General features: G+C 42.1%; 1 protein-coding gene across 1 annotated transcript; it reads left to right on the plus strand.

Moving 5' to 3' along the window:
• The first annotated feature begins 5,998 nt into the window (after positions 1-5,998).
• On the plus strand, positions 5,999-22,908 carry SRMS (src-related kinase lacking C-terminal regulatory tyrosine and N-terminal myristylation sites). Its single transcript, XM_075276975.1, has 8 exons — positions 5,999-6,529; positions 10,999-11,120; positions 14,612-14,778; positions 17,780-17,918; positions 18,004-18,162; positions 19,107-19,288; positions 20,368-20,524; positions 22,532-22,908. The coding sequence occupies exons 1-8, from the start codon at positions 6,114-6,116 to the stop codon at positions 22,708-22,710; spliced, it is 1,521 nt and encodes a 506-aa protein (XP_075133076.1). The 5' UTR covers positions 5,999-6,113; the 3' UTR covers positions 22,711-22,908.
• The last annotated feature ends 2,901 nt before the right edge of the window (positions 22,909-25,809 follow it).

Raw genomic sequence — 25,809 nt, forward strand, 5'->3', positions numbered from 1 at the left:
GGGCCTAAACCTAGAGGTGTTTTAGGACTCCTAGGCCATAAAAAACTATTTATGAAAGGTCTCTTTATACCAGCACAACCCTGTACTTTTTGCAGCGGCAGTACATTATATTCCAGATGAGTTCTGTTCCCTTGGATTGAACATAAATGCACTGACCAACAAAACCGAATTCAGATACTATGAAAAGTACAGGGTCATCTAATAAATAAGAGACGCTTCTTAAGAAATCTAACTAGCAAGGATGTGGAGAGTCATATCCCTACTCATCTAAATGTGAAGTCATAAATTGAAGTCCTCATTATTCTAGAATAATCCCCTTTAACCATATGTTTGGGAGACAGACAGCTACATAGACACAAGTGGTCAAGAAGTTGTATGTTCTGTAAATGAGACTGCAAACTCCTTACCAACACATTTACTACACGTTGGAGCACTTTTACTAATCTTGTCTAAGACTTGGCACAAAATGCATTTATTTTGACTTACATTAGTACATCTTAAAAGGATTGTCCAGGAATTTCAGAAATCCCGGAAGTGTCTGTGGAAGGAGAAGCATAAAAAAAAAAAAAAGTCATAAGTCATACTCACCTGTCCCCGACATATCGGTGTCTGCCGCCGCTGGAAGTCCTGCACCGCGCGTGACTGCCAAGGCTAATAAATAGCGACTACAGGAAAGGACCTGTGAGTGCCTCAGCAGTCATGTGCGGTGCAGGACTTCCAGTGGTGGGAACACGTGAGTAAGATTTATTTTTTCATGTTTAACCTTCCACGGCCACTTCTGAGGTTTCTGAAATTCCTGGACAACCTCTTTTACCCTGTATGGACAAGGTGAAAATAGTGTCTAAATCTTAGTGTGGTGTACAGCGTGTACAATGGGTTTTTTTTGTGTAAATTAAACCAGAATCCTGGTAATATAATTTGGTAAATTTCTGTTTTGTGCTGATAAAAAAAAGCTTTAAGGATTGTTCCCTTTTTTAATTATTTAATAGGGTTGCCATGTAATAGGTGCTATAAACATAGACATAAAGTTTACTCACTTTTCCCGGGCCTCCATTTGCAGCGGCAACAGCTCTGTTCTTCGGTATACAGGTCCCCAGTGACATCCCATTTGTGCTGGGTGACTTCTGTAGCCAATCACAGGCCTCAGCGGTGACCTCTTCACAAGCGGCATATGACTGCTGTGACGCACTCTTTGTGAAGAGTTGATTCTTGCGGACTGTTTTTGTGTGCGGCAGTCACCTGGTGAATACAGCCTGGGGACCTTAAAATGAAGTCAAGACCTTCTACCACTGGAAATGGAGCAACCCATTGCAATAATAATAAAAGGGGCACATGGCTATAGACAACCATACATTCAACCTTCAGAAATCAAGTAGATATGTTTTTATTTTGAAAAAGCTTTTTGTGTAATTTAGATATTCCTTGATATTATAATGTAACAATACTCATCATATTGGATCCAATTGTATAAAAATGTATATTTCCTACGGAGGTGCTATAGAAGGCAATAAAACTGTGATTTCTGCGTGTTTCTGTGTTCATTAACTTCTTAACTGAAAGCAGTAAAAATACACTAAAATACCACATCCTAGATATCAATGAATAAAATCTTACAGTTACAGATCTTTATTCATTGCATTGTAATGTATTGAGAACAATAAAACATAAAAGTGATCAATGTAGATCTAAATTAATATCCCATGGATGTCTGGATTTGGAATGATACTCAAAATCAAAGTGGAAAATCAAATTTCAGGCAGATCCAACTTCAGTGGAAATGCTTCAAAATAGGTATTGAGGCTCAGTAGTGTGTGTGGCCTCCATGTGCTTGGATGACCTCCCTACAACGCTTGGGCATACTTCTGATGAAGCATTGGATGGTCTCCTGAGGGATCTCCTCCCAAACCTGGATTAAAGCGTCAGTCAACTTCTGAACAGTCTGTGGTGTAATGTGGTGGATGGAACAAGACATGATGTCCCAGATGTGCTCTATTGGATTCAGGAATGGGTAGTGGGCAGGCCAGTCCACAGCATCAATGCCTTCATCATGGAGGAACTGCTGACACACTACAGCCACATGAGGCCTAGCATTGTCCTGCATCAGAAGGCCCAGTGCACCAGCATATGGTCTCACAAGGGGTCTGAGGAACTCATACGTGTACCTAATGGTAGTCAATGTACCACTGACTAGCACATGGAGGACTGTGTGGCTCTCCAAAGAAATGCCTCCCCACCCATTATTGACCCACTGTCGAACATGGTCATGCTGAAGGATGTTGTAGGCAGCAGAACATATTCTACGGTGTCTCCAGACTCTGTCACGTGCTCATTATGAGCCTTCTCTCATCCATGAATAGCACAGGGCACCAGTGTCAAATCTGAACGATGTTTGGACGTTGGGCCCGTTTGTTGATGTTGAGCCCTTGTACCACCCTCATGGAGATTTTTTCTGACAGATTGAGCAGACACATGAATGTTAGTTGCCTGATGGAGATCATTTTGCAGGGCCTTGGCACTGCTCCTCCTGTTCCTTCTTGCACAAAGGAGGTAGTGGTCCTGCTGCTGGATTGTTGCCTTCCTACTGTTCTCTCCTCTCTTGGTGTACTGGCCTGTCTCCTGATATCTGCTCCATGCTCTGGACACTGTGCTGACAGACACAGCTAGTCTTCTTGCCACAGATCGCATTGATGTGCCACCCTGGATGAATTGCACTACCTGAGAAACTTCTATGGGTTGTAGACCCTACCTTTTGTCATTGCTACCTCTATGAGAGCAATGACAAAATACAAAAGAGACCAACACAACAGCCAAAAAGGATGAAAACAGAGAAATGGTCTGTGGTCACCACCTGCAGAACTACTCCTTTTTAGGGATGGTCTTGCTTATTGCCTATCATTTCTACCTGTTGTCTGTTCCAACTGCACAACAATCAGTGTTGCTTCATAACTGAAGTTGACTTCACAGAAGTGTCATTGACTTAGAGTTGTGTTGTTTAAGTATTCTTTTAGTTTTTGGAGCAATATATATATTTTAAAGATAAAAGGTAAAAGGGTTTGCAATACAAAAAACAATCCTGTCTGCCAGCAACTTATATGGATGGAAAAATGTCCTTTTATTGGAAAAAGCAGTACACCACGTATCGGTCCTCACAGGAACCTTTCTCACTGCACTTGAGAAAGGTTCTGCTGAGGACCTATACGTAGTGTACTGCTTTTTCCAATAAAAGGACATTTTTTTTTTCCATTCAAATCGCTGGCAGATCGGATTGTCTATCTATCTATCTATCTATCTATCTATCTATCTATCTATCTATCTATGTGGGCTTCTGTCTGTCCATATGTCTGTCTGATAGCCAAACTGAGATACACACATCAGAAGATTAGATACACAGCTCAGTACACAGTATCACACATCAGGGGATTAGATACACAGCTCAGCACACAGTATCACACATCAGAGGATTACATACACAGCTCAGCACACACCACACATGAGGGGATTAGATACACAGCTCAGGACACACTATCACACTTCAGAGGATTACATACGTTGTTCAGCACAAAGTAACTCGGTAATGAATTGATTTTCTTGTGCAATTCTCCATATGTTTGATGTGTCACATGATCCCCTTCCCATTGAAAAAATAAAGTTGAATCCAAAATGGCGGCTTTGCAGATGGCCGCGATGGGCATCACCCGGCCTTAAATATTTCCCCACACACATGTACTAATTTATCACAAACGGTAAGGTGATATCAGCAACCACTTCCATTTTATCTGGGTGTATCCATACTTGCAGCCCACCCTGTATATACACCTACTATAATACAGTCTCCTATAATACTACTCCCTATGTAGAAGAATGTAGTAACACTGCCCGCTATAGATACATATGGCATAGTGAGAAAGAATATGTATTTCACGCAGATTTCATTGACTTATCACCCACTATTCACCACTCTGAATTGCTCAGGCGAATTTCTCAACCCTACTTGACCATTGAGGCAGATAGCAGAGGTGAGCAGAATCTTTGCATTTCTATGGAGTCTGAGTGACTGAGGCCAGGGCTATAACTTGCTGCCATAAAAAGAAATCTGAATACACAGTGACATAAATAGTTGAATTCCAAGCGCAAGTTTTTATTATGTGTCCCATGGTAATGAGAATAAAAAGTGCATTTCTTCTCTGCTATATATTTACATGCTCAGCAATGTTCAAGACAATGTTCTTCCCTTAAACCAGATCTATGAATCCTACTAATATTGTAAATGGGAAAGTTTGTATGTTTGTTCCTCAATCACGCAAAAACAGCTGCACGGATTTTGCTGACATTTGGCACATACATAGATTCAAACCTGGAATAAAACGTAGGCTATGTTTTATGCTGGTAAATGCCCGGACCTCATGACCGCTAACAACGAAATCTCAAGGACCCAAGATAACGTCATCCCAAGCCCTTGAGCCGTTGTCTGATAGGTTCGCGGCATTGTGTGGGCAGCACTATGGAGAGTCTGCACGCAGGACAAAAATGGTGGGAAGCTCCGGAGAGTCGCGGACATGCAGCCTTGGGGGGGGGGGCCCAGGGGCACGTGGCAGTGGGGAACACGTGGGAGGGGGAGATTGAGGAGGGGGACCGGGGCACATGGGAAGGGTGCACCGCAGGATCAGAGTTGGGAAGGCTGCGTGGAAGGGGGTCTGAAGGGGGCCGGGGCACACCTGCATATACTGAGCCTATATAGAGATGTACCAGAGCCTTGACACGGGCGCTGGCCAAATATCGGCAGCAGCAATTGCATCCGTATATGCAGGTTGTCGCAAACAAGAACACGCGGACGAACTCTCAGGCAAATGCTAGTGCAGAATAGTTACTGATGTAGAAGAGTGAAGCTTGTCATTTGGTGCAACTTATTAAATGATAGGGGGAATTTAACACTTTCTATTTCTTTCTTTATTTCTTAATTTAATGTGCCAAATACAAATGTCTCCTAATAAAGTTGGTTCTGGGTTTTTTTTTCCCTATACGGGAGTCGTAAAAAGCAAATCTGGCATAAACTGTAGTAAATATTTAGGCGAAGCCTAATTCCTCCCTTTAAAGCCTGCCAGGTTTTTGCAAAAGTTAGAAGCATACCATTGAATCAAAACAATAGTAAAAATGGCATGTGCTGCAATTTATTGAAGCAAGAACAAATTGCAGATTTGCTTAGTCATTTGGCTCAGTATTTGTGGTGTGAGTTAATAAGTGGTGTAAACTTTTCCAATGTATTTCCCATTTTAGGATCCATTTCTGGTTTTGTCTTACAAATACTGATATAAAATACTTGGCCCCTTCACATGGCGTAAGAGCTCGACTCATTCCGAGCCGTACACACAAGCGCTTCTAAACACTTCCCATTCACTTCAATGGGAGCGCTCGTAAAATCTGCACTGTGTAAATAAAGCCTAAGGGTGCATTCACACTGAGTAAACGCTAGCTTATTCTGAACGTAAAACACGTTCAGAATAAGCGGCGTCTAAAGCAGCTCCATTCATTTCTATGGGAGCGGGGATATGAGCGCTCCCCATAGAAATGAATGGGCTGCTTCTTTCACTCCGTGCAGTCCCATTGAAGTGAATGGGGAGTGCCGGCGTATACGGCAAGCTCTGCTCATGCCGGAGCGTACACGCCGGCACTCCCCATTCACTTCAATGGGACTGCACGGAGTGAAAGAAGCAGCCCATTCATTTCTATGGGGAGCGCTCGTATCCCCGCTCCCATAGAAATGAATGGAGCTGCTTTAGACGCCGCTTATTCTGAACGTGTTTTACGTTCAGAATAAGCTAGCGTTTACTCAGTGTGAATTCACCCTAAGATGATAAACTGTTATATTTTTACTACGACACTTTCTCCGCCGTGACACTAGCCTTTTTTTTTTTTTTGCAGAAATACTGGTTGGTTCACATTCCTTAACCATGACCTTCCTGGTTGAAGACGGGAGTTTTACTTTTGCTTATAAGGTGCAGGTGATCAGGAAGTGAAGCAGATAAAAAATAACTGCACAGTTCAGGAGTCAGCGGAGACCTAGCATGCTGGCAGGAGTGTGACACCCCGTACACTGGCGTATATCGGACCCGAGCATGGAGAAGTTTTTTAGGAACTATATGCAATTTATGGTGTGTCTATGGGACAAAATCTGGCCTCCTTCAGAGATGGTGAGGGAATCTGTACCCACCATAGCAAGTGCCAGGCCCAGCTTGATGCCAAGTGTGGATATTGTCACTGTGCTGTATGACTTTGAGGCCAGAGACCAGCAAGAACTGAGTGTACAAGCCGGAGAGGAACTCTGCTTGATCAAGGATGAGGGGGATTACATCTTGGCCAAGAAACTAACAGGATCCATGGAGATGGGATTGGTACCAGCAAATTATACATCCTCTCTACATTTCACACCTAGTCCTCTCCAAAACACCAACACCAATAACGGAACGATCGACTTTGCTGTTCAACCTAACAACTACGTCTTTGATAGCAATCCCTGCCTGAGCAATGAGCCGTAAGTAGCCACATGAGCTTTCTAGATAGACATGTTTTACCAGCAGCCAACTATAGCAGTCTCGTGTCTGGAGCCCTGGTCATCTGGATCATTAAGGTTTATTAATATTACAGTTATTGACACAGAGAAAAAATTGGCAAGTAAGATGAGGCTCAGTTTAGACTTCTCCACCATATGGGAGACAATTGTACCTCTTCTTCTTTGTTTTGTCTGTTTGTAAGAGCTAATATTTTATCGCCTTTTGCCTTAGGGATTTAGCTGCATGTGGGAATAGACAAGAGTATGGAGAAATAATGGCAGAATTACGCACGGAAAATCCGCAGCAAACTAATGTGCAAAATAATTGAATAGTGTTTATAGCAGGCACTGTGAATTTTTCTATGGAAATCACAACCAGTCATTACAAATGGTGAAATCTTCATAATAATCAGCACGAGTGTCATAGGGATTTCCATTGTGAATATAACCTTAAACAATGATCATCACAAGACATTTCTTTCCTTCATAAGGTGCTTAGGGAAGGTTTATTTTACTGTGATTATCATTATTATTAGAATCATATTCATCACCATGAGATTTATATAATGATACTATATATAATGTGATTTCTACATGCTCTAAAAATAACTGAATTAATAATTCTAAATGTAATAATGGTAGTATTTCTCCTGATAGTAGTAATGCCAATAGTAAAGATAATGATAATAAAAGTAAGACTGGAAATACTGCAAATAATCATAATGGCAATAATACTACTAGGATAATAATAATAATAATTAATAATAATTAATAATAATAATAATAATGGTTGAGAAGGCTGAGGACCCTAACAACGTTTATTTATGGATCAGCCAGAGTCAGAACACTAATAATAATAATAATGATAATAGTAATAAGGACATTTGGCTCCTACTTTTAAGGCCTTCTCGTCACTATGAGCATTTCTGGTATCTAAGGGGGCGTTCACACTACCGTCAGTGTCTGACAGGTAGTGTCCGCTCAAACTCTCGCATGGACATTAGGAGCGGACACTAGCTGTGTCCGTGACACTTTTCATTCATTTAAATGGCGATCGGGTGCGTTCTTTTGCACTCCGTGCCTGTCCTTTACTGTCCGCTCGTAAAGATGTCTGACTTTTCAAGCGGACAGAAAAAACCTACATGTCGGGTTTTTCTGTCCGCTTGAAAAGTCGGACATCTTTACAAGCGGACAGTGAAGGAAGGGCACGGAGTGCAAAAGAACGCACCCGATCGCCATTTAGATGAATGAAAAGTGTCACTTTGTTATCAGTCTAGCTTTCATGTCCCATCCAAATGTCACAGATTGGCAATAGATGCTTGAAAATCTGTGCTTTCACATATTCTCTGCGATGTCTACTATTTGCTCGTTTTCACTGGGATAGTTAAGAATTGAGCAGTGATGCAGATGAGTTTGATCGTGCATATAAAGATCCACACAAGGAAATTTGGCATGTGTATACTGGAACAGAGGAGGTTTTGAAATCCTAACTTCAGTTTAAAGGGGTTGGCCACTTTCAGACCAATATTGAGAGGCAAATGTTATTCTTTGCATAATAAAATGATATATAATTTTCCAATATACTTTCTGTATCAATTCCTCACGTTTTTTTAGATCTCTGCTTTGTAATTCATTCTGTTATTTCTAGTGGACGTAATTCTTACCATAGTCATGTGATAAATCTACAGTCCATGGTCATGTGATGAGGACACAGGTGCACAGCTTGTTACCAGGCAGATATCTTATTACTGAGCTGTGACTATAATGAACTGTGTGTACATCACATGACCATACCTCCCAACATTCAAAGGATAAAAAGAGGGACAGAATGTGCGGCGCGCCATATACGATGTGGCAAATTTAGCTCCAGCCAATTCTATGTCGACTCCACCCATTCTCAACCATTTTTCTTTGTGCCCCCACACAGTATAATGCTCATAACCCTAACATTATATGCCCCACATTATAAAGTTTCCCTCCAATTGCCCCACAGTATGAAGTCCTTCTCCTGGTGCCCCAGTTTAAACTTGGGTTAACTAGAGGGGAAATTAAATGAGGTCAGCTGAAGGAGGACAATAAACCAGAGGCTGCAAGACGGAGACATTAAACCGTGGGGGTAGCTGGAGGGTGATATTAAACTGGGGGCAACTAGAGGCTGACATATCCCCCTCCATCTTCCCCCAGTTTAATATGCCTCTCAATATGCCCCCAGTTTAATGCCCCCCTCCATCTGCCAACAGTTTAATGTCCTCCCTTCATCTGCCACTAGTTTAATGTCACCTTCCATCTGCCCCACCCAGTACAATGTTCTTCTTCATCTCCCTTAGTTTAATATCCCCAGTTTAATGTCCTACTTCAACTGTCCCCAGTTTAATGTCCCCCTCCATCTGCCAACAGTTTAATGTCCCCCCTTCATCTGCCACTAGTTTGAAATATAATAACACTGATACTCACTTCTCCTCACTCCCCTGCTGCTCTGCAGTATTTTGTTCTCCCGGAGTGTTCAGGGAGCTGCAGACGCATTGTGAGTGATATCATCACATCATGCCTACAGCTCCTGGGGCCGGAACACACATGGATGAGCTTCACGCAGAGTGGTGAAGCAGGAGCTGTCTGCTTCATCATTGTATTTAGCTCATCTGCATCCTCCAGATGAGTTGATACTGGAACATACCTCCCACCAAACTGGACAGCGGGACACGACCGGGAATCCAGGACTGTCCTACTGAATCTGGGACGGCTCGGAGGTGTGCATGACCATGATCAGAATTTCATCCACTAGAGGTAACCAGAGGAAATGACAGCAAGCAGAAATCTAGAAAACTGTGAGGAACTGATACAGAAAGTACAGTATATTGGAAAATTATAAATCATTGTGTAACACCCCTTCAGACCTCACTCTATAGGAAGGGTGTGTGTATCTTTAAATTCGCTATGGCGCAGTGCCTCCACCCGAATCTTTCTCGGAGCTCTGTAGGAAGGCAGGAGGGTTGTCCTCTTCTGCCAGGGGTTGACTCGGGAAACCCCTGCCTAAGCTCAGTACACACTCACAGAAGTAGGGGTAAAACAACTGGGGAATATTTATTGGGATAGAATTAAATAGGAATGTGCTCAGGAGAGCAAATTGCAAAAGTAGAAAGGTAAGATTGCATATAACATAACACATAAACAATCCAGCAGTTGCTCCTTTGTAACCATGAGCTATAAATGCATGCCAGGCCTGGCAGATATAATAGTATAAATGGATCCCCTAATACTCTAAACTCTGGGGAACACAGGGTTAATGTACAGTGACCCACACATAGTACATAATTCTCTCACATAGATACGTTGGCACACACTCCACATAGCTAGCTGCATGTACCAAATCTCCCCTAATAAAGCTGCAGCAACATAAATAACTCAGTCCATCAGTTGGGGCCCTGTTGCCGCGGGCGTTGGCGCCGTTGGTGCACTTAGGATTACTGTCCTCATAAATAGTTCCCACAACAAGTCTATAACACAGTTCAGCAGTGGCTACTCACAACTCCCAGACACATAGGTGCATCCACTTCCAGAATTCTGCTTGGCTCTGCAGCAATCAAGTCCTGGTGGAGTGGGGCAGGGTCCGCCTGTGTGATGAGACAAGGGGGTCTTTCCAGAGCCAAGTTGTAGAGCTGTCTAGCTGCAGGGTGACCTCCTCTGCTGATCTTAGCTGCTGTGCTGGCAGGACTGTCCTTAGTGCTCTACCCTGTGTCTGCAGGTGCTGGACTCTCTCCTCTCCCAACCATGCGGTCCCCTCATCCCTTTCCTGTTTTCCCTTGACCCACAATCCCCTTCTCCCCCAATCCTCTGCAGCTCCTCCCCTAGGTGGCAGGGGCACAGAGAAGCAGGTGGGTCTGGGATGGGTAATCCAGGGTGCACATACAGTGTTGTCTATTGCTGTTACTTTACCCCTAGCAGGGGTTACAATTGTATTGTATTATGCAAACTCTAATAATAATAGATTCCACCCTTTAATCAGATTATCAAACAATGCACTCTAATAAGTAATATAGTCAATCTTTTCTGTGATTTGTTCCTATTTATTATAAACTATTGAAGATAACACTTACTGAATCATTGCAGTACAAGGTAATATAACCCAACACCGCCACTAGCTGCACCTGTTCTAACACTTATTATATTTTATGGAATAGGTCACACACTGTGTTCTAAAAAGCTGTTATTCCTCCGTCCTTAGTCTATCTGCAACTCATGAAATGATAAATGTCTGATCTTCTACAGTATTTCTCTCTGTGTATAGATATTGCAGTGTAACCTTTCCAGCTGCATACTACAACCCAGTAGTAGCAGATAAATCCCAGAACTGGCAACCTCCCTTTAATTTGTTGTACATGTTGTAAATCAAAGACAATATGCAAAATTAATTTCCTACTCCCTATTCTATGTCAACTTCTCTTTTCCCACAGATGGTATGTAGAAGTTTCCAATCGACTAGAAGCAGAAAGATTGCTGATGTCCCCACCTAATGCCCATGGCTCCTACCTGGTCCGCCCCAGTGATACCAATCCTGGACTCTTTTCATTATCAGGTAAATGTATGATTAATAAATGTATGAGTGGACATCACACAGTAAAAGTGGATTCACACAGTTCAGTTGAAACTGGGAAAAATGGACCATGGGGGGCTCTACTTCCTAGACTAAACTTAGGTATATGAAGTGAACTGACTATATCTTAGTGAATTATGATGTAGTGAGCTCCCACATGGACAGAACACTAGAGTACTTAAAGGGGTTGTCCAGGATAAAATGATCTTGCTATACTAAGCAAAACACCCTTCCCCCACGTAACTTCTAACATACTTACTGTATCAAAAATGTATATTTAGGGCCCCTTCACACGACGTAAGCGCTCAGCTCATTCCGAGCCATACACGCGAGCGCTTGTAAACACTTCCCATTCACTTCAATGGGAGCGCTCGTAAAGCCGGCTTTACGAGCGCTCCCATTGAAGTGAATGGGAAGTGTTTAGAAGTGCTCGCGTGTATGGCTCGGAATGAGCCGAGCCCTTACGCCGTGTGAAGGGGCCCTTACCCAGATCACTGGGGCAGTCATGTGACCACCCCAGGCACATTTTCTGATGACTTTACATTTTCCAGAAATGGAACATCACCAATACCACCACCCCCACCCCATCATATTTACCTGTCTTCCTATTCGTATCTTTTGGGCACAAAACATCACTTCCTTCAGGGGCTCCTCCTCACCCTTGATGTCTGCCGGCCTCCTACTTGCTCTATTAGGCAGGTGCCTGCAGACGTGAAGAGAAGAAGAAGCCAGCCTCCTACGCCAGCTCTATTGTCCAGGCACTGGCAGAAGGCATGAAAGAAAGTGATCTCCAGGATAGGAATACAGGTAAGTATGATGGGGTGGGCTGAGTTAGTTAATTAGGAAGAGCTAGTAGTGGGAAGCTAGGGAAATGGGATCTGGGAAGTGGGATCTGGGAAATGGGAGTGAGAAGGGGATCTGAGTAAAGAGCAATGCATCATGGTAGTTGTAGGATAAAAGAACAGGAAGCTACACCAGAATGGCAGTTTGTATTTAATGGAAAAAATTAAACTCTTGCCCAAAGAAAATTCTTAAGAAAAGATTTTACTTACAGAAATGACACAGTGGGATTTTTTTGTCTAGCCCTTACCATTCCCAAAAAAATCAACGCTGTCAGTTTTGGTGCCCGATATGCTACCTGAGCAGGTGTGGGTGGGGGGGGGATTTTGAGCTCTGAGACTGGATTCCTCTGTTTGGAGCTCTGCCTATACCTGACACTGCCCTTCTGACAATACAGAGCTTAAATACCACATCAGGCACCAAAACTAACTGCGCTTGATGCTTGGTAAAATTGGAGGCAAGAGAAAAAATTCAAACAGAGCTAGAGTTAGTAGGGTTGAGCCTACTGATGTAAGAACTTGAATTGGTGGAGGTGGTGGAAGGTCCTCTTGAAAGTTACCATGTCACATGAAGTTTTCTGTAGCTGTCAGAGCTCTGCCATGCTGAACCTACCAGCACTTGAGGTGTGATATTTAAGGTCTGTTTTTATTGTCCCGTGTTAGTTTGTTGTTGTTATACTGATCTTGGTTTGTTTGCCGATATGCTCTTGTCTTCTGATTTTGGCGTTTGACCTCTTGGATTAACCCCAGCCCGAATACATTTACTCCTGATTCCAATCTGCTGTTTTGATCTGCTTAGTGAGTAGCATTGTGATTGTAGAGCATCTGTTTCTTGCACTTAGCTACTAGGACGATTACCTGAGTCCAAATTCAGTTTAAAGGGTGCCTTCACACGATGTAACGTGAAGCGTGATCTGGCACGTATACGGTGTGTGAGAGTTTGTGCGCCGTAAAAGCTCCCATTGATGTCAATTGAAGTTAGGATCGTATACGCCGCGTTATTTTGCGGCCGCAAAATAATGCGGCCTATACGATCCTAACTCCCATTGAAATCAATGGGAGATTTTACGGCGCGCAAACTCTCACACGCCGTATACGTGCCAGATCACGCTTCACCTTACATCGTGTGAAGGCACCCTAAATCTCACCAGAATTCCACTGGGCTCTGGTGAAGAACGTTTGGGGCGCCTTTGTTCTACTGCTCTGTGGTATCTGCCATTTTCTGCATTCCACATCAAAATCCGGCCCAAAAATCCCTGTCTGAACTCGGCCTCACTCAGAAATCCATGTGAGAATTTCCACAACTAAGTATTGGCCTTTTGATATTGTCTCTTCATGGGGATATTGGAAAATGAGAAGGTTATGCAATGTATGTAAGGGCCCATTCACACGGAGTAAACGCGGCACGCAATGCACCGTCAAAATCGCGGCGCAAAAGTCCCGTAAACGCGGCGCATTGCGCGCCGCGTTTACTCCGTGTGAATGGGCCCTAAATATTTCTCGAGGAGCAAATATCAAGTCATATGGCCGATTCATTCAAAGAACTAACTTTTATACTTTCTTTTCCTGATTATCAGAAGAATTGGAACTGGGGTGGAATATGGAAATATTTATTTGCATGTTTTCATATACCGTATTTTTCGGACTATAAGACGCACTTTTTTTCCTCCCAATATGGGAGGAAAATGTGTGTGCGTCTTATAGTCCGAATGCAGCGTGCGCAGCGTCTGTGTCCCGTCTGTGCGAATGAAAAGAAGAGCAGCACGGTGCCTGCCTGCTCTGCCCCTCCTTCCCTGTCTGTGTCGCGTGTTTGCAGGAGCGAGATCTGAGAGGCAGGGAAGTAGGGGCGGGCCAGACAGGTGAAGGAAGCATGGTTTCAAGCTTGCCGAGAAAACCACGCCTCCTTCACCTGTCTGGCCCGCCCCTACTTCCCTGCCTGTGTGGCTTCATTGCAGAAGCGACATCTGAGAGGCAGTGAAGGAGGGACGAGCCAGACAGGTGAAAGAGGTGTGTTTTCAAGTTTGCTTAGAAAACCACACCTCCTTCACCCGTCTGGCCCGCCCCTTTTTCTCTTCTTGCATAGCTTCACTGCAGGGTGTCTCTTTCCATCCATGGATGAGATTAGATAGAATAGATAGATAGACAGATAGACAGACAGACAGACAGACAGACAGACAGACAGACAGACAGACAGATAGATAGATAGATAGATAGATAGATAGATAGATAGATAGATAGGATAGATTAGATAGATAGGATAGATTAGATAGATATGTTCAAATCACCCCCATAGCCCTACAATACATATAAAACAAAAACATTACTGTGAAACACATACACATTTGGTATCCCTGTGTCCGAAAGCCCCCGGTTCTATTTACATTGGTGAAATATTATATTATTAGGTTATTAAATATTTCACCAATTTTTTTTCCTTAAAATTTTTTTTTCCCTATTTTCCTCCTCTAAAACCTTAGTGCGTCTTATAGTCCGAAAAATACGGTATGTAATATATCAATGCATAAAATAACGATATGTACACAAATATGAGTGGGAAATTTTGTAGTTATTGTAGGTCATTGATAGATCGGTTCTTAGCCGCAGCCTTTTGACACTTTTCTTATTTGTCCTCAGTTCGCAATGAGAATAAGGTCACTCATTTCCGTATTAACATGAACTCTAAGGGAGAATTTTACTTTCAAAATGGAAGGAGTTTCGCCACCATCCAGGAACTTGTTGTCTTCCATAAAACAAACTGGAAACTTCTGAAAAGTCCTCTGCTACAGCCATGTGTGTTAGAGGTAACACTGATATATACACTATACACAGAAAAAAGAGACTGAAATGTATTATAGCTATAACATACTGACCAGAAAGGTATATTATTGGAATGAGGCGTGTCGTATATAATCACCTATGATGTGTTTATCTAAGGCGGGTAACAAGTCATATTTTACGCATGAACAGTCTAATAATATGCTAAGAAAGGTCCAGCAAGGTATGACAATACAGCTACGTGTTCAGAGGGCCATATCACAGCAGTCATATTGTACAGTACATAGAAATCAGTATTAAGCAGTAGTATTTTAGATATATTGGTAGCAACTTGCATTAAATTGAAGAGTGTGTCCTATAAATAATAATCTCTATTATAGTAGTTTAATATAGTACTTTACTAGAAGTTTAGTAATTTTACATAGGGAGCAGTATTATGGTAATATTCTTGTACATAAGGAGCAGTATTACAGTAGTTATATTCTTGTACATGGGGAACAGTATTATAGCAGTTATATAATTTTACACAGAGAGCAATATTATGAGTATTAGCAGTATTATCTTAATATACATGTACATAGGTAGCAGTATTACAGTAGTTATATTCTTGTATATTGAAATCAGTACTACAGTAGTTACGGTATATTCTTGCACATAGAAATTAGTATTTTAATTATTTTACATAGGAAGCTTTATTATAGATGTTATGTTCTTGTATGTAGAAGGCAGTATTATAGAAGTACACGGGGAACAGTATTATAGCGGTTATATGATTTTACATAGAGAACAGTATTATAGTAGTTATATAACGTTACCTAGGGAGAAGTATTTGGGTATGTTCACACAGCGGAAACCTTTTCTTGATTAGGCCTGAATGAATGGGCCTAAGCAGGAGGGTGTCTGGAGCTGCAGATGGCGCAGCTTAAGATAGGGCATGTCGCTTCTTTTTTTTCCCATTAGCAATTTCTTTCAGCTAGCGGGAAAAAAAGCGAAGGACTCCCATTGAAATGAATGGGAGATGTTTTTGCAGGCGAATTCCGCTTCGAAATCCACCTGCAAAAACTCTGTGTGAACATACCCTTATAGTAGTTATATTCAGTGGTGTAACTACCACAGTAGCAGCAGAGGCAGCTGCCACAGGGCCCAGGACATTAGGGGCATGGCGAGAGCCGCTACCGCTGCGATTTTTTCTTTTTTCTTAATAGGCCCTCACTGGCTGGAGTTTCTCCATCCAGTAACAGGCCCTATTTACTTACCAATCCTGGCAGGGCCGGGATCGGTAAGTGACACCGCGGGCCCAACAAACACTATCATTATATCTGAAAAGACCCCCGAGTATAATGATCAGAGGCCCGGGAGAGGTAAGAAACATAAAAAACACTATTACTTACCTCTCCACGATCCGGGAAGGCTTCAGGTCTAGTCGTCTGATGTCTCATGACCCCGGCCTGCGTCCCGGGTCATGTGACGTCTGACGTCATTGAAGATGGACTACAGCGGAGGCCGACAGTGTAGGAGCCGGGAGATAGGTGAGTGACAGAGGTTTTTTTATGTTTTTCTCCCCCTGGGTCTCCAATTATTATACTCTGGAGTCTGAAAAGACCCCAGAGTATAATAATTGTTTATGGGTGTCCACAGTGGGGCATAATACTGTGTGCAGGGGCCACTATGGGGGATAATACTGTGTGCAGGGGCCACTATGGGGGATAATACTGTGTGCAGGGGCCACTATGGGGGATAATACTGTGTGGAGGGGCCGCTATGGGGGATAATACTGTGTGCAGGGGCCACTATGGGGTACAATACTGTGTGCAGGGGCCACTATGGGGGATAATACTGTGTGGAGGGGCCACTATGGGGCAAAATAGAGTGCGCAGGAATGTGTAGGAGGGGTCGGTCGAGGTCTTCGGCGTCGGTGTACGTGGGGGCATGTCAAAAGAACTGTATTACTGCAGTTATGTTATTGTATTGTTCTGTATTGTATTATTTCCCTGATTCATAAATACGCCTTAAACAAATATGGCAATTCCTGCAAGTTTATCAAAACTTGCACGCAATAGTATCTTTGTCACTTTATCTACCTGCTACAGAGGACAATTGCTTTCTATCATAGAGCACAGTACCACCCAGAGAACATATTAAGTTACATAGTTATAATGACTGTAATCTGTAGGGATTGTAGGGTTATAGGTTGGACTTGATGGACTGATGTCTTTATCCAACCTCATCTACTATGTAACTATGTAACTTCTTTTCTTATGGAGCGGACCGTGCTGTGCTCCGCTTGTAAAAGGTATGAAAATGTTCTCTTTTTTTACAAAAAAAAGAAACGTGTGTCTTTAGCCCCACCTGCTGGAAGAAGGCCTACATAACAAGGCTGTAAAGTAATTAATTAATAACTACACCCTGATAAATGTCTAGTGACCCACCTTAGAATAGGGCTGCACATGATGGTGAATATGTTAAGCTAGGTCATATGAGGTCATGGTGTTAAGAGTCAACAAATGGTTTACAGAAAAAGAAATCAATTCTTCTTTTCTCAAAAATTAGGTACTTATTGAATTTGTTTCAGAAAAATTGATCAAATTGACGTTACTCTCATTCATTGATAATAGGTTATTGACCTACTTTGATAACCGCTGTCGTGGTTATTTTGAGGTTAGGTGGTCTTACTACTGATATCTGAAGGCAGATCATTGACCTAGTATTAGTGACTCTGTGCTAGTGAATATGAACTGAAATTCATTTCAGTTTAGCTCATTTTAGTTATTTATGAAAAAGTCTCCATTAGCCCTGTATTTGGTTTCCACATTATCATGTCAGAGACTGAACCTACCAAACAATTCTCTGACGCTCCGGTGGGTTAGTTGGAACCTGCTCCTAGAGTGTTTGTAGACTGGTACCAGATATATCATGGTAACACAGTTACTATAAAGGAGGTGATGGTCTAGGCATGAATATATGATTGGTGTGTTGCCACATTTAGCACTTTCCCATTGACTCCATCAATATGTGCTTTTCCTCTAGATTGACCTCACTGACACCTGGGAGCGGTCACGTTCAGAATTCACATTGGAAAGAAGGTTAGGACAAGGATTTTTTGGAGAAGTTTATGAGGGCTTATGGAATGGCACAGTAAAAGTTGCTATAAAAACCTTCAAGCAAGGTAAGTGCTCACAAAAATACAGATATTTATCAATTAGGGGAAGTGTAGGAATTGTCCATCTTACACTATGTTGGTTCCCTTACAGATGACCTCAACAGAAGTGACTTGGAGAAGGAGATAAATGCTCTGAAGCATCTATGTCACCGAAACCTCATCCAGTTGCTGGCTGTGTGCTCAATTGGAGACCCAGTATACATTGTCACTGAGCTTATGGTCAAAGGAAACCTAAATGAGTACTTGAAAAGTAAGACAAGACATTTAAGGATCGGTATAACCAGCAAACTACATTAGCTTTTCTACCGTTTAATCTCTTCCCAAGGGCTGAAAGTGATATTAAAACCCACTGGAGCCACTCTGTAGGTTCTCCACAGACTTATCAGCCCATCACATTGTACAATTGTACAACAAAACACTGCCCAGAGGCTAAAATGGGGACAGAATACACAACCTGTCCTGGTGCGCTGCTGGGTTGAGTTCTCTATGCCTAAACCTCGCATCATAGCATTAAGGCTTGTTGAAAAAGTCGGGCATGATGTTTAAGGGGGCTGCCCCTAGAGGGCAGCAAGCAGAGACACTGTTTTCTTATTTACATCTTGGAAAACAGATTTGCATATTTTTCCCATAATCCCCCTTTGGAGCGAAAAAGGCTTGTAAGTCTCCATATGCCTGTGAAGATGCACACTCCATAAGGAGTGTAATTATCCCTTGATCTTGGAGTAGAAAGGTTCAGCAAGATGATGTTGACAGGTCTGCCTTCTTATAATGTGCTGCAATTACTAAATAGACGCTAACAATATGTCTGAATTTTTCATTACCACTTTAATTGGCCCTAAACCCTGAATCACTCCCTAATTCCAGTTTTAGATATTCATATACAGAGTATTTGGATTTTCAGGTGCTAGTAACATCATATGTTTTTTACATAAGGACTAATAGAAAAAATAGAATACTGAAGGTCTACCACTTTCTAATATACATTTTGTCCTCAGAATGTGGTGCTTAGGGAAAGAAACAGATCTAATTGTGATAGTGGGCACATTAGTTGTCACCCAGTTATCTTAGAAGCAGATAGAACTACAAAACGTCTGAACAGAATTTTTTAGACCTTGACATAAGAGGGTGACTGAGGACACTGTAGATTTTATGATGTGAATATGATAAAGGTGACACAAGTTCATGTCTCTGCAGGTACTGAAGGCAGCCGTCTTAAAAATGCCGACTTTGTTCACATAATTTGTCAGGTGGCAGATGGTATGGAGTATCTGGAAAAGAAACACGTTGTCCACAGGGATCTGGCCACACGAAACGTTCTAGTTGGAGAAAACCTTTTCTGCAAGATTGCTGATTTTGGATTGGCTCGACTTCTTAAGGTTATCCATATTCTCAGCCTTTATTATTATTACAATGGCAATTCGTTCATGAGATGATATGTCAGTGAGATAAGGGCTCATAAATTCAGGTGCTAGATTGAGTCCTTTTGTCAATTATCTTGATTTTATCATCCACTTAATTTCTCGCATTATTCTCTCTGTCATTCTTGAGGAGACTGTTTAGGTTCAGGACTCTTAAGTCCAACAAGCTGTGGTCTGGCCCAGAGAAGTGTTTTTCCATGGGGGTATCCAGCTGAACCTTTATTGAGTGCCTGTATAAATTCATCCTGGTCTGCAGTTTGTTTGTCTTTTTGTTTCTCCAATGTAAATTCCACTTGTCTTGATCCTAAAGGGTCTCTTTAAGAATGAATGTGAAAAATTTGGGAATTCTTGCTGATGATAAAATTCAGATCATTGACAAAAGGACTCAGTCTATCCCCTGGATTAATGAGCCCTTAGGGTGCATTCACACTACGGATACGCTGACTGATTCTGAACGTTAAAACACGTTCAGAATCAGTGCGTATAAAGCAGATCCCATTCATTTCAATGGGAGCCGGCATACCAGCGCCCCCATTGAAATGAATGGGCTGCTTTTTTCTCTACGAGTGCTCCCATTGAAGTGAATGGGAAGTGCTTGCGTGTACGGCTTGTGTATGGGCCCCTTCTCACGGCTTAAACACTTGGCTCATTCCGAGCCGTACACGCAAGTGCTTCCCATTCACTTCAATGGGAGCGCTCGTAGAGAAAATCAGTCAGCGTATCCGTAGTGTGAATGCACCCTTACATGGACACCATTCATCCCTTCCACCAGAGGAACTCTGGAACTCTGGAGACATGACAAAAAAATAAGAGGGTTATAAAGTAGTAATTTCAGGTTCAGTTAAAGAAAACAAAAATCTTGAACAAACCTTTATTGTGTAGACGTGTATCTAGTATGTAGACTAAACAAAGTGGAAAATCCAAACCAATACTCTCATACCTACCACTACATGCTACAACAGGGCAGCTAGTAAGTAATTGTATACTGTAACAAATCTGCCACCTCTTTAATAGAGATTTGTCTGTCATTATTCTAGGATGATTATTACTCTCCAGAAAACAACCGGACTATCCCAATAAAGTGGACAGCACCAGAAGCTTTATTGTACGGCAAATATTCTACCAAATCAGATGTGTGGTCATTTGGGATTATGCTATATGAAGTGTACACACTTGGAGATATACCCTATAAAGGTAAGAGGCAGAGGTGATGCTAATGTATCAGGGCTTGGGTTTTTTTATACATCCTTATTCTGGGGTACGTTTTTATCTATTCTACTATCAGGAGATCTAAATATGCAATGTAAAGACAACCACTATTCTCAGAAATGGAAGGAACTTGCATTAGGGCCCCTTCACACGGCATAAGCGCTCGGCTCATTCCGAGCCATACAAGCGAGCGCTTCTGAACACTTCCCATTCACTTCAATGGGAGCGCGCGTAAAGCCGGCTTTACGAGCGCTCCCATTGAAATGAATGGGACGTGTTTAGAAGCGCTCGCGTGTACGGCTCGGAATGAGATGAGCGTTTATGCCGTGTGAAGGGACCCTTACTGCTTATTGGTTCCACTGATCACAATAGTTAATAAGGACTTGCTTGTGGATCTCCTTTAGTGTTTTCAGCTGATCACAGTGACAAAGAAAGGGGGATTGATCAGTTTGGGAAGGGGCTTTTGACTCACAAGAAGTTGTTCAAATCGGTTTACAGTCCTTTAACAGAGCACCAAACATACAATGAATGGTCACTTCATTAGAGATACCCATCTAGTAGAGAGTGGACACCCTTTGGCCTTCGGAATCACAGAAATATGACAGATATTGAATGGTGCCATTACAAAGTACAAAACTCCCACAAACAATAAACCATCATGTGACTCTGTGAACTGAAAACATAAAAAAAATTATAGCTATTAGAATATAAGGAAGAAAAAAACAGAAATTCAAAATTGAAAATTGGCTTGGTCCTTAAGGGGTTAAAGTGGTTTTAGGCTTTGTCCTTAAGGGGTTATCACTAACCTCAGAGTATAATGATCAGAAGCCTAGGGGACATGACAAACATGAAAAGAAGTGGTACTTACCTTTCCTGCGCTTTAGCAAGACTCCCTGTTGTTTTCAGCCCTCTTCAATGACGTCACAGACATCACAATACCAGCCTGATCACATGACATCTGTGACGTCACTACAGAGGTCCAAAGACAGAGGAGAGTCACGCCGGATCATAGGAAAGGTGAGTAACACTGGTTTTTATGTTCGATCACCTACCCTGGGTCTCTGATCATTAAAATGTGGGGTGTAAAGAGACCCCCAGAGTATAATACCAGCAACATTTGTTGGGGTTTGCCCAACAAATACTCTTCCCGTGAGCCTGCGGTCTTATTTACCGATCCCCGCTCCTGCTCACGCCAGCTTCCACTTTCCCTTTTTTCCTCCAGGGGGCCCTAGCAATGTGATATGGGATGCACAGGGCTCCCTAGAGGGCAGAAGGGAAAGTGGGACAGGAACAGGGATCGGTAAGTAAGTAGGGCCCGTTACTTGCTGGAATTACTCCAGGTAACGGCCGATCAAAAAAAAAAAAAAAAAGCAGCAAGGGCCCACTGGACCCCATAAGGTTACAGGCCCTGTGGCAACCACTATGGCTGCTGCAGCGGTACTTACGCCACTGCTGAGGTCTACTGACATGAATAATGTGCATTGGATGTGATAGATGCTGAACAGAAACGTTTTATCTTCACTTACTTCCTGCATTTCCTGCTCAGTCTTCCCCTTTCCATAGACTTCTATAGAGATGAGTCATTTGACCTGCCTTCCATCTTGAGATGGATAGAGAAGTGATTTTCACAGTACAAATCATTTTAGCAGAGGAGGGGAGAAGGGAAACAGTCTGATAAGAGCAGAATGAGGCATTTCTCTCTGCTAAGATATATTACGAAGTTTCTTAGAATCGCCTTTATTATTCATTTATACAAAGTTTGTTGAATTGGCAGTGTCTTCTGTATTTTGTTACATGTCTGACCCTATAGTATACATTGAATAAACAGCGGCAGACATCATGACTCAGCTAAGCCAAGTAAATAACACATTGAGCTCTGCTATATCTATACCTTTTCTTAATGTGGTTATAATTATAATAATAATAATAATAATAATAATAAAAACATAATGGTCGCTTTCTTTTCTGAACTGTACATTTAATTTCTTAAAGGATGGAACAACCGGGAAGTAGTCACAAAAGTCTCCCAAGGCTACAGGCTGCCACAGCCTCAAATTTGCCCTATGGAGATGTACAACCTCATGCTGCTCTGCTGGATGGATAAACCACAGGATCGGCCAAGTTTCCAGGAGCTGGTGGAAAAATTAACCATCATTCAGAGGTCGGTCTGAAGGAGAACAACCCATGACCTGGAGGAAACCTAAAGAAAGACAATGTTAGTAAAGAACTATGGAGGATGGGACACTGGTTTTATGCCTGCTGTAGGTCAATAATGACGGGTCTACCGGTAACAGTAGCTTCACCTGCGTTGTGACATGCATTAGAGGAAACATCCTTCCATTAATGTGTAAGATGATCATGTGGGGCGTTATAGGCAACGGCAACGGATGTGACTATAACCTACCACAGGTGAATGGTTCAAGAAGAAATTGGCAGGAGACTTCTGTAAAATTATATACAGTCCTGAAGGTATAGGACACCATGATGGCACTTTCATCTTTAATGGGTCCTCCAATTGTTTGCTTAAGCCTATGGTGTGAGGAATTTTCAATCCCACTGCGGTTGATAAGATGCAAGTTTTCCTTGGAAAAAGCTATTTCAAGACAAAACTCAAGTTGGCGGCACAAACTGTACTTTGACCATATGGATTTTAAGAGTTTCTAACCATATTTGATGTATCTGAGAAATTTGCTAGTTTGTTGTATAAAAAAGAAAAGGTAAACCCCTTTAGCTTAGCCCCTTCTTACGCAGCCCTGAAAATAAACACAAATATACATTATCTAAAAGAAACCGTAATACAAAATTGGCAGAGGACATAAAGCTAAACATTACCTAATGGCATGCTTATAACATAACTAAACAAATCCAACTAGCGTACAAAGCACACCCTATATGGTCACCAAATTCTTACAATGTGATGGCAAAAAATAGTGCAAAAAGTGGTTGTGTTTTCCCTGCACTCAACAGTCTCTGGAAACAGAAAAAGTAGAAAGAAACAAGGCAGTAAAGTTGTTCTATGTTATAAGCACTCTAAATACTTCTGATACATATCCCAGATATTATTCCAGCCTTATTATTGTTCTTCTTACCCAGAAATATACTTTTGGTGAACTTTCAAAATGTTGTCAACTGTAAGTGCAGTATACAATAAGGAATCTAACACTGCCTCTATGTAGAAGAAGGGAAACACAATAATGTAGTCTGCTGTGTACAAGAATGAAGCTTCTATAATGCTGCCCCATGTACAAATACAGTACAACCACTATAATACTGCTAAACTGTCTACCAATAAGTATTTGGACACCCATTCAAATGAAGATACCTGCGGTCATGATGTACGTCACACCTTCCGCCGTTAAATAGGAAACAACATTGACATTAGTGCATTGGCATTAGTCACATGTCTATGTGATTATGAAGTGGAAGGTGAACAGTGATTGTCGGAATGTGCCCTGAGACGGCAGACCCCCCAAAACTGGGAGATAGAGGCCGATGAGTGCTGGCCAGAGAAATCGCACCCAACCAATGGCTCACATACACCAGGAATTTCAACAAGCATCCGGGAGTATTATGTCGATCAATATCATCCAGTGACATAGCTAGGAATGGCGGGGCCCTGTAGCGAATTTTTGACATGGCCCCCCCCCCTTCCTGACCGACACCGAAGACCTCGACCGACCGATCCCCCACCGCAATCCTGCGCGTTTTATTTGGCCCCTGCACACAGTATTATGCCCCATAGTGGCCCCTGCACACAGTATTATGCCCCATAGTGGCCCCAGTACACAGTATTATGCCGCATAGTGGCTCCTGCACATACTATTATGCCCCATTGTGGCCCCTGCAGAACCCAGAGTATAATAATCGGAGACTGGGGGGGGGGGGATACAAACATAAAAAACACTATCACTTACCTATCCCCGGCTCCACTGCAGTCCTCGGTGGTGTTGGCCATCCTTAATGACGTACGGACGTCACATGACCCGGGACGCAGGTCCCAGTCAAGTGACGTCAGGGACGTCACAACTAGGCCTGATGCCTGTATGTAGAACGGAGAGGTAAGCAACAGTGTTTTTTATGTTCCCTTACCTTTCCCGGGCCTCCGATCATTATAGGATGGTAACGGCCTATTAAGAAAAAAAAAAAACGCAGTGGTAGCGGCTGTTGCCGGGCCCCTAATGTCCTGGGCCCTGTGGCAGCCGCTACCTCTGCTACCCCGGTAGTTACGCCACTGATACCATCCATAAGGAAGAACATTTTCTGGGTTCTACCAACTATTGAATATGACTAAAAATTGTTTTTCTATTCTACCTCAGGGGTCCAAATACTTATTGGTAGACAGTGTATGTGCAAGAGTTTAACTACTACAGAAATATAACTACTGTTCCTATGTCCAAGAATGTACTAAACTAGTATAACACTGCCATCAATGTATACGAATATATATCTTGTATAATAATCTTTCCTCTATATAAAAATATAGCTATTAGAATACATATTCCTATGTACAAGAATATAATTATTATAATACTGCCCAATATGGACAACAAATGGAAAAGTCAGCAGGTAGAGGAATATTCATAACTGACCTGAACAGCTGACATTCCATTTATTCAGCACGATGACACCATTGTGTAAGGACTATTATGTGGACATTATACTGGTGGAAATTCTTAGAAAAGCTTTAATGTGGCTTTGTGTAGGTGATCAGTGAAGAGTATGCTGAATTTCCACTTAATAGTGAAAAAACACTAAAATATAAAGGAATTTGCAGCGACTACCAGTGAGTATGTAATAAAGTAATGCATGAAATGAAGCAGGTTAGGATTCTCTTTTCACAATGTTCATCAATCACCTCAATTATACGATAATACTTTCAGCAATATTTCAATGAAAAGTTAATCATTTGTATTCTTTTGCATCAATATACTCTTACAGGAAATTGATATACTGTGTTATGTCTAGTGGAGGTTCTAAGGGATTGAGGCAAAACACAGGGATTCTCTTGAGTGTGCCATACCCTGTCCCTTAGACCCTGCATACATATAGCATGCAGTGTATTGGAGTATTTTTTTAAGTAAATAAGTACGAGTAGTCCTACAAATGTAAGAGGAGGAATTCCCCATTCTAATTTTTTCCAGTACAAAGACACACTTAAGACAGACCTACACTTTAAACATTGCAAACCAGACAGCCTGGACCTGTCCCGGGGTTTTCTAAGTGTCCAATGGTCCCTATTCAAAACGTCCTCACCACCATGAGCCGCACCT

This window comes from Leptodactylus fuscus, chromosome 6 (genome assembly GCF_031893055.1).
Source record: "Leptodactylus fuscus isolate aLepFus1 chromosome 6, aLepFus1.hap2, whole genome shotgun sequence".
In the NCBI taxonomy this organism is placed as follows: Eukaryota; Metazoa; Chordata; class Amphibia; order Anura; family Leptodactylidae; genus Leptodactylus; species Leptodactylus fuscus.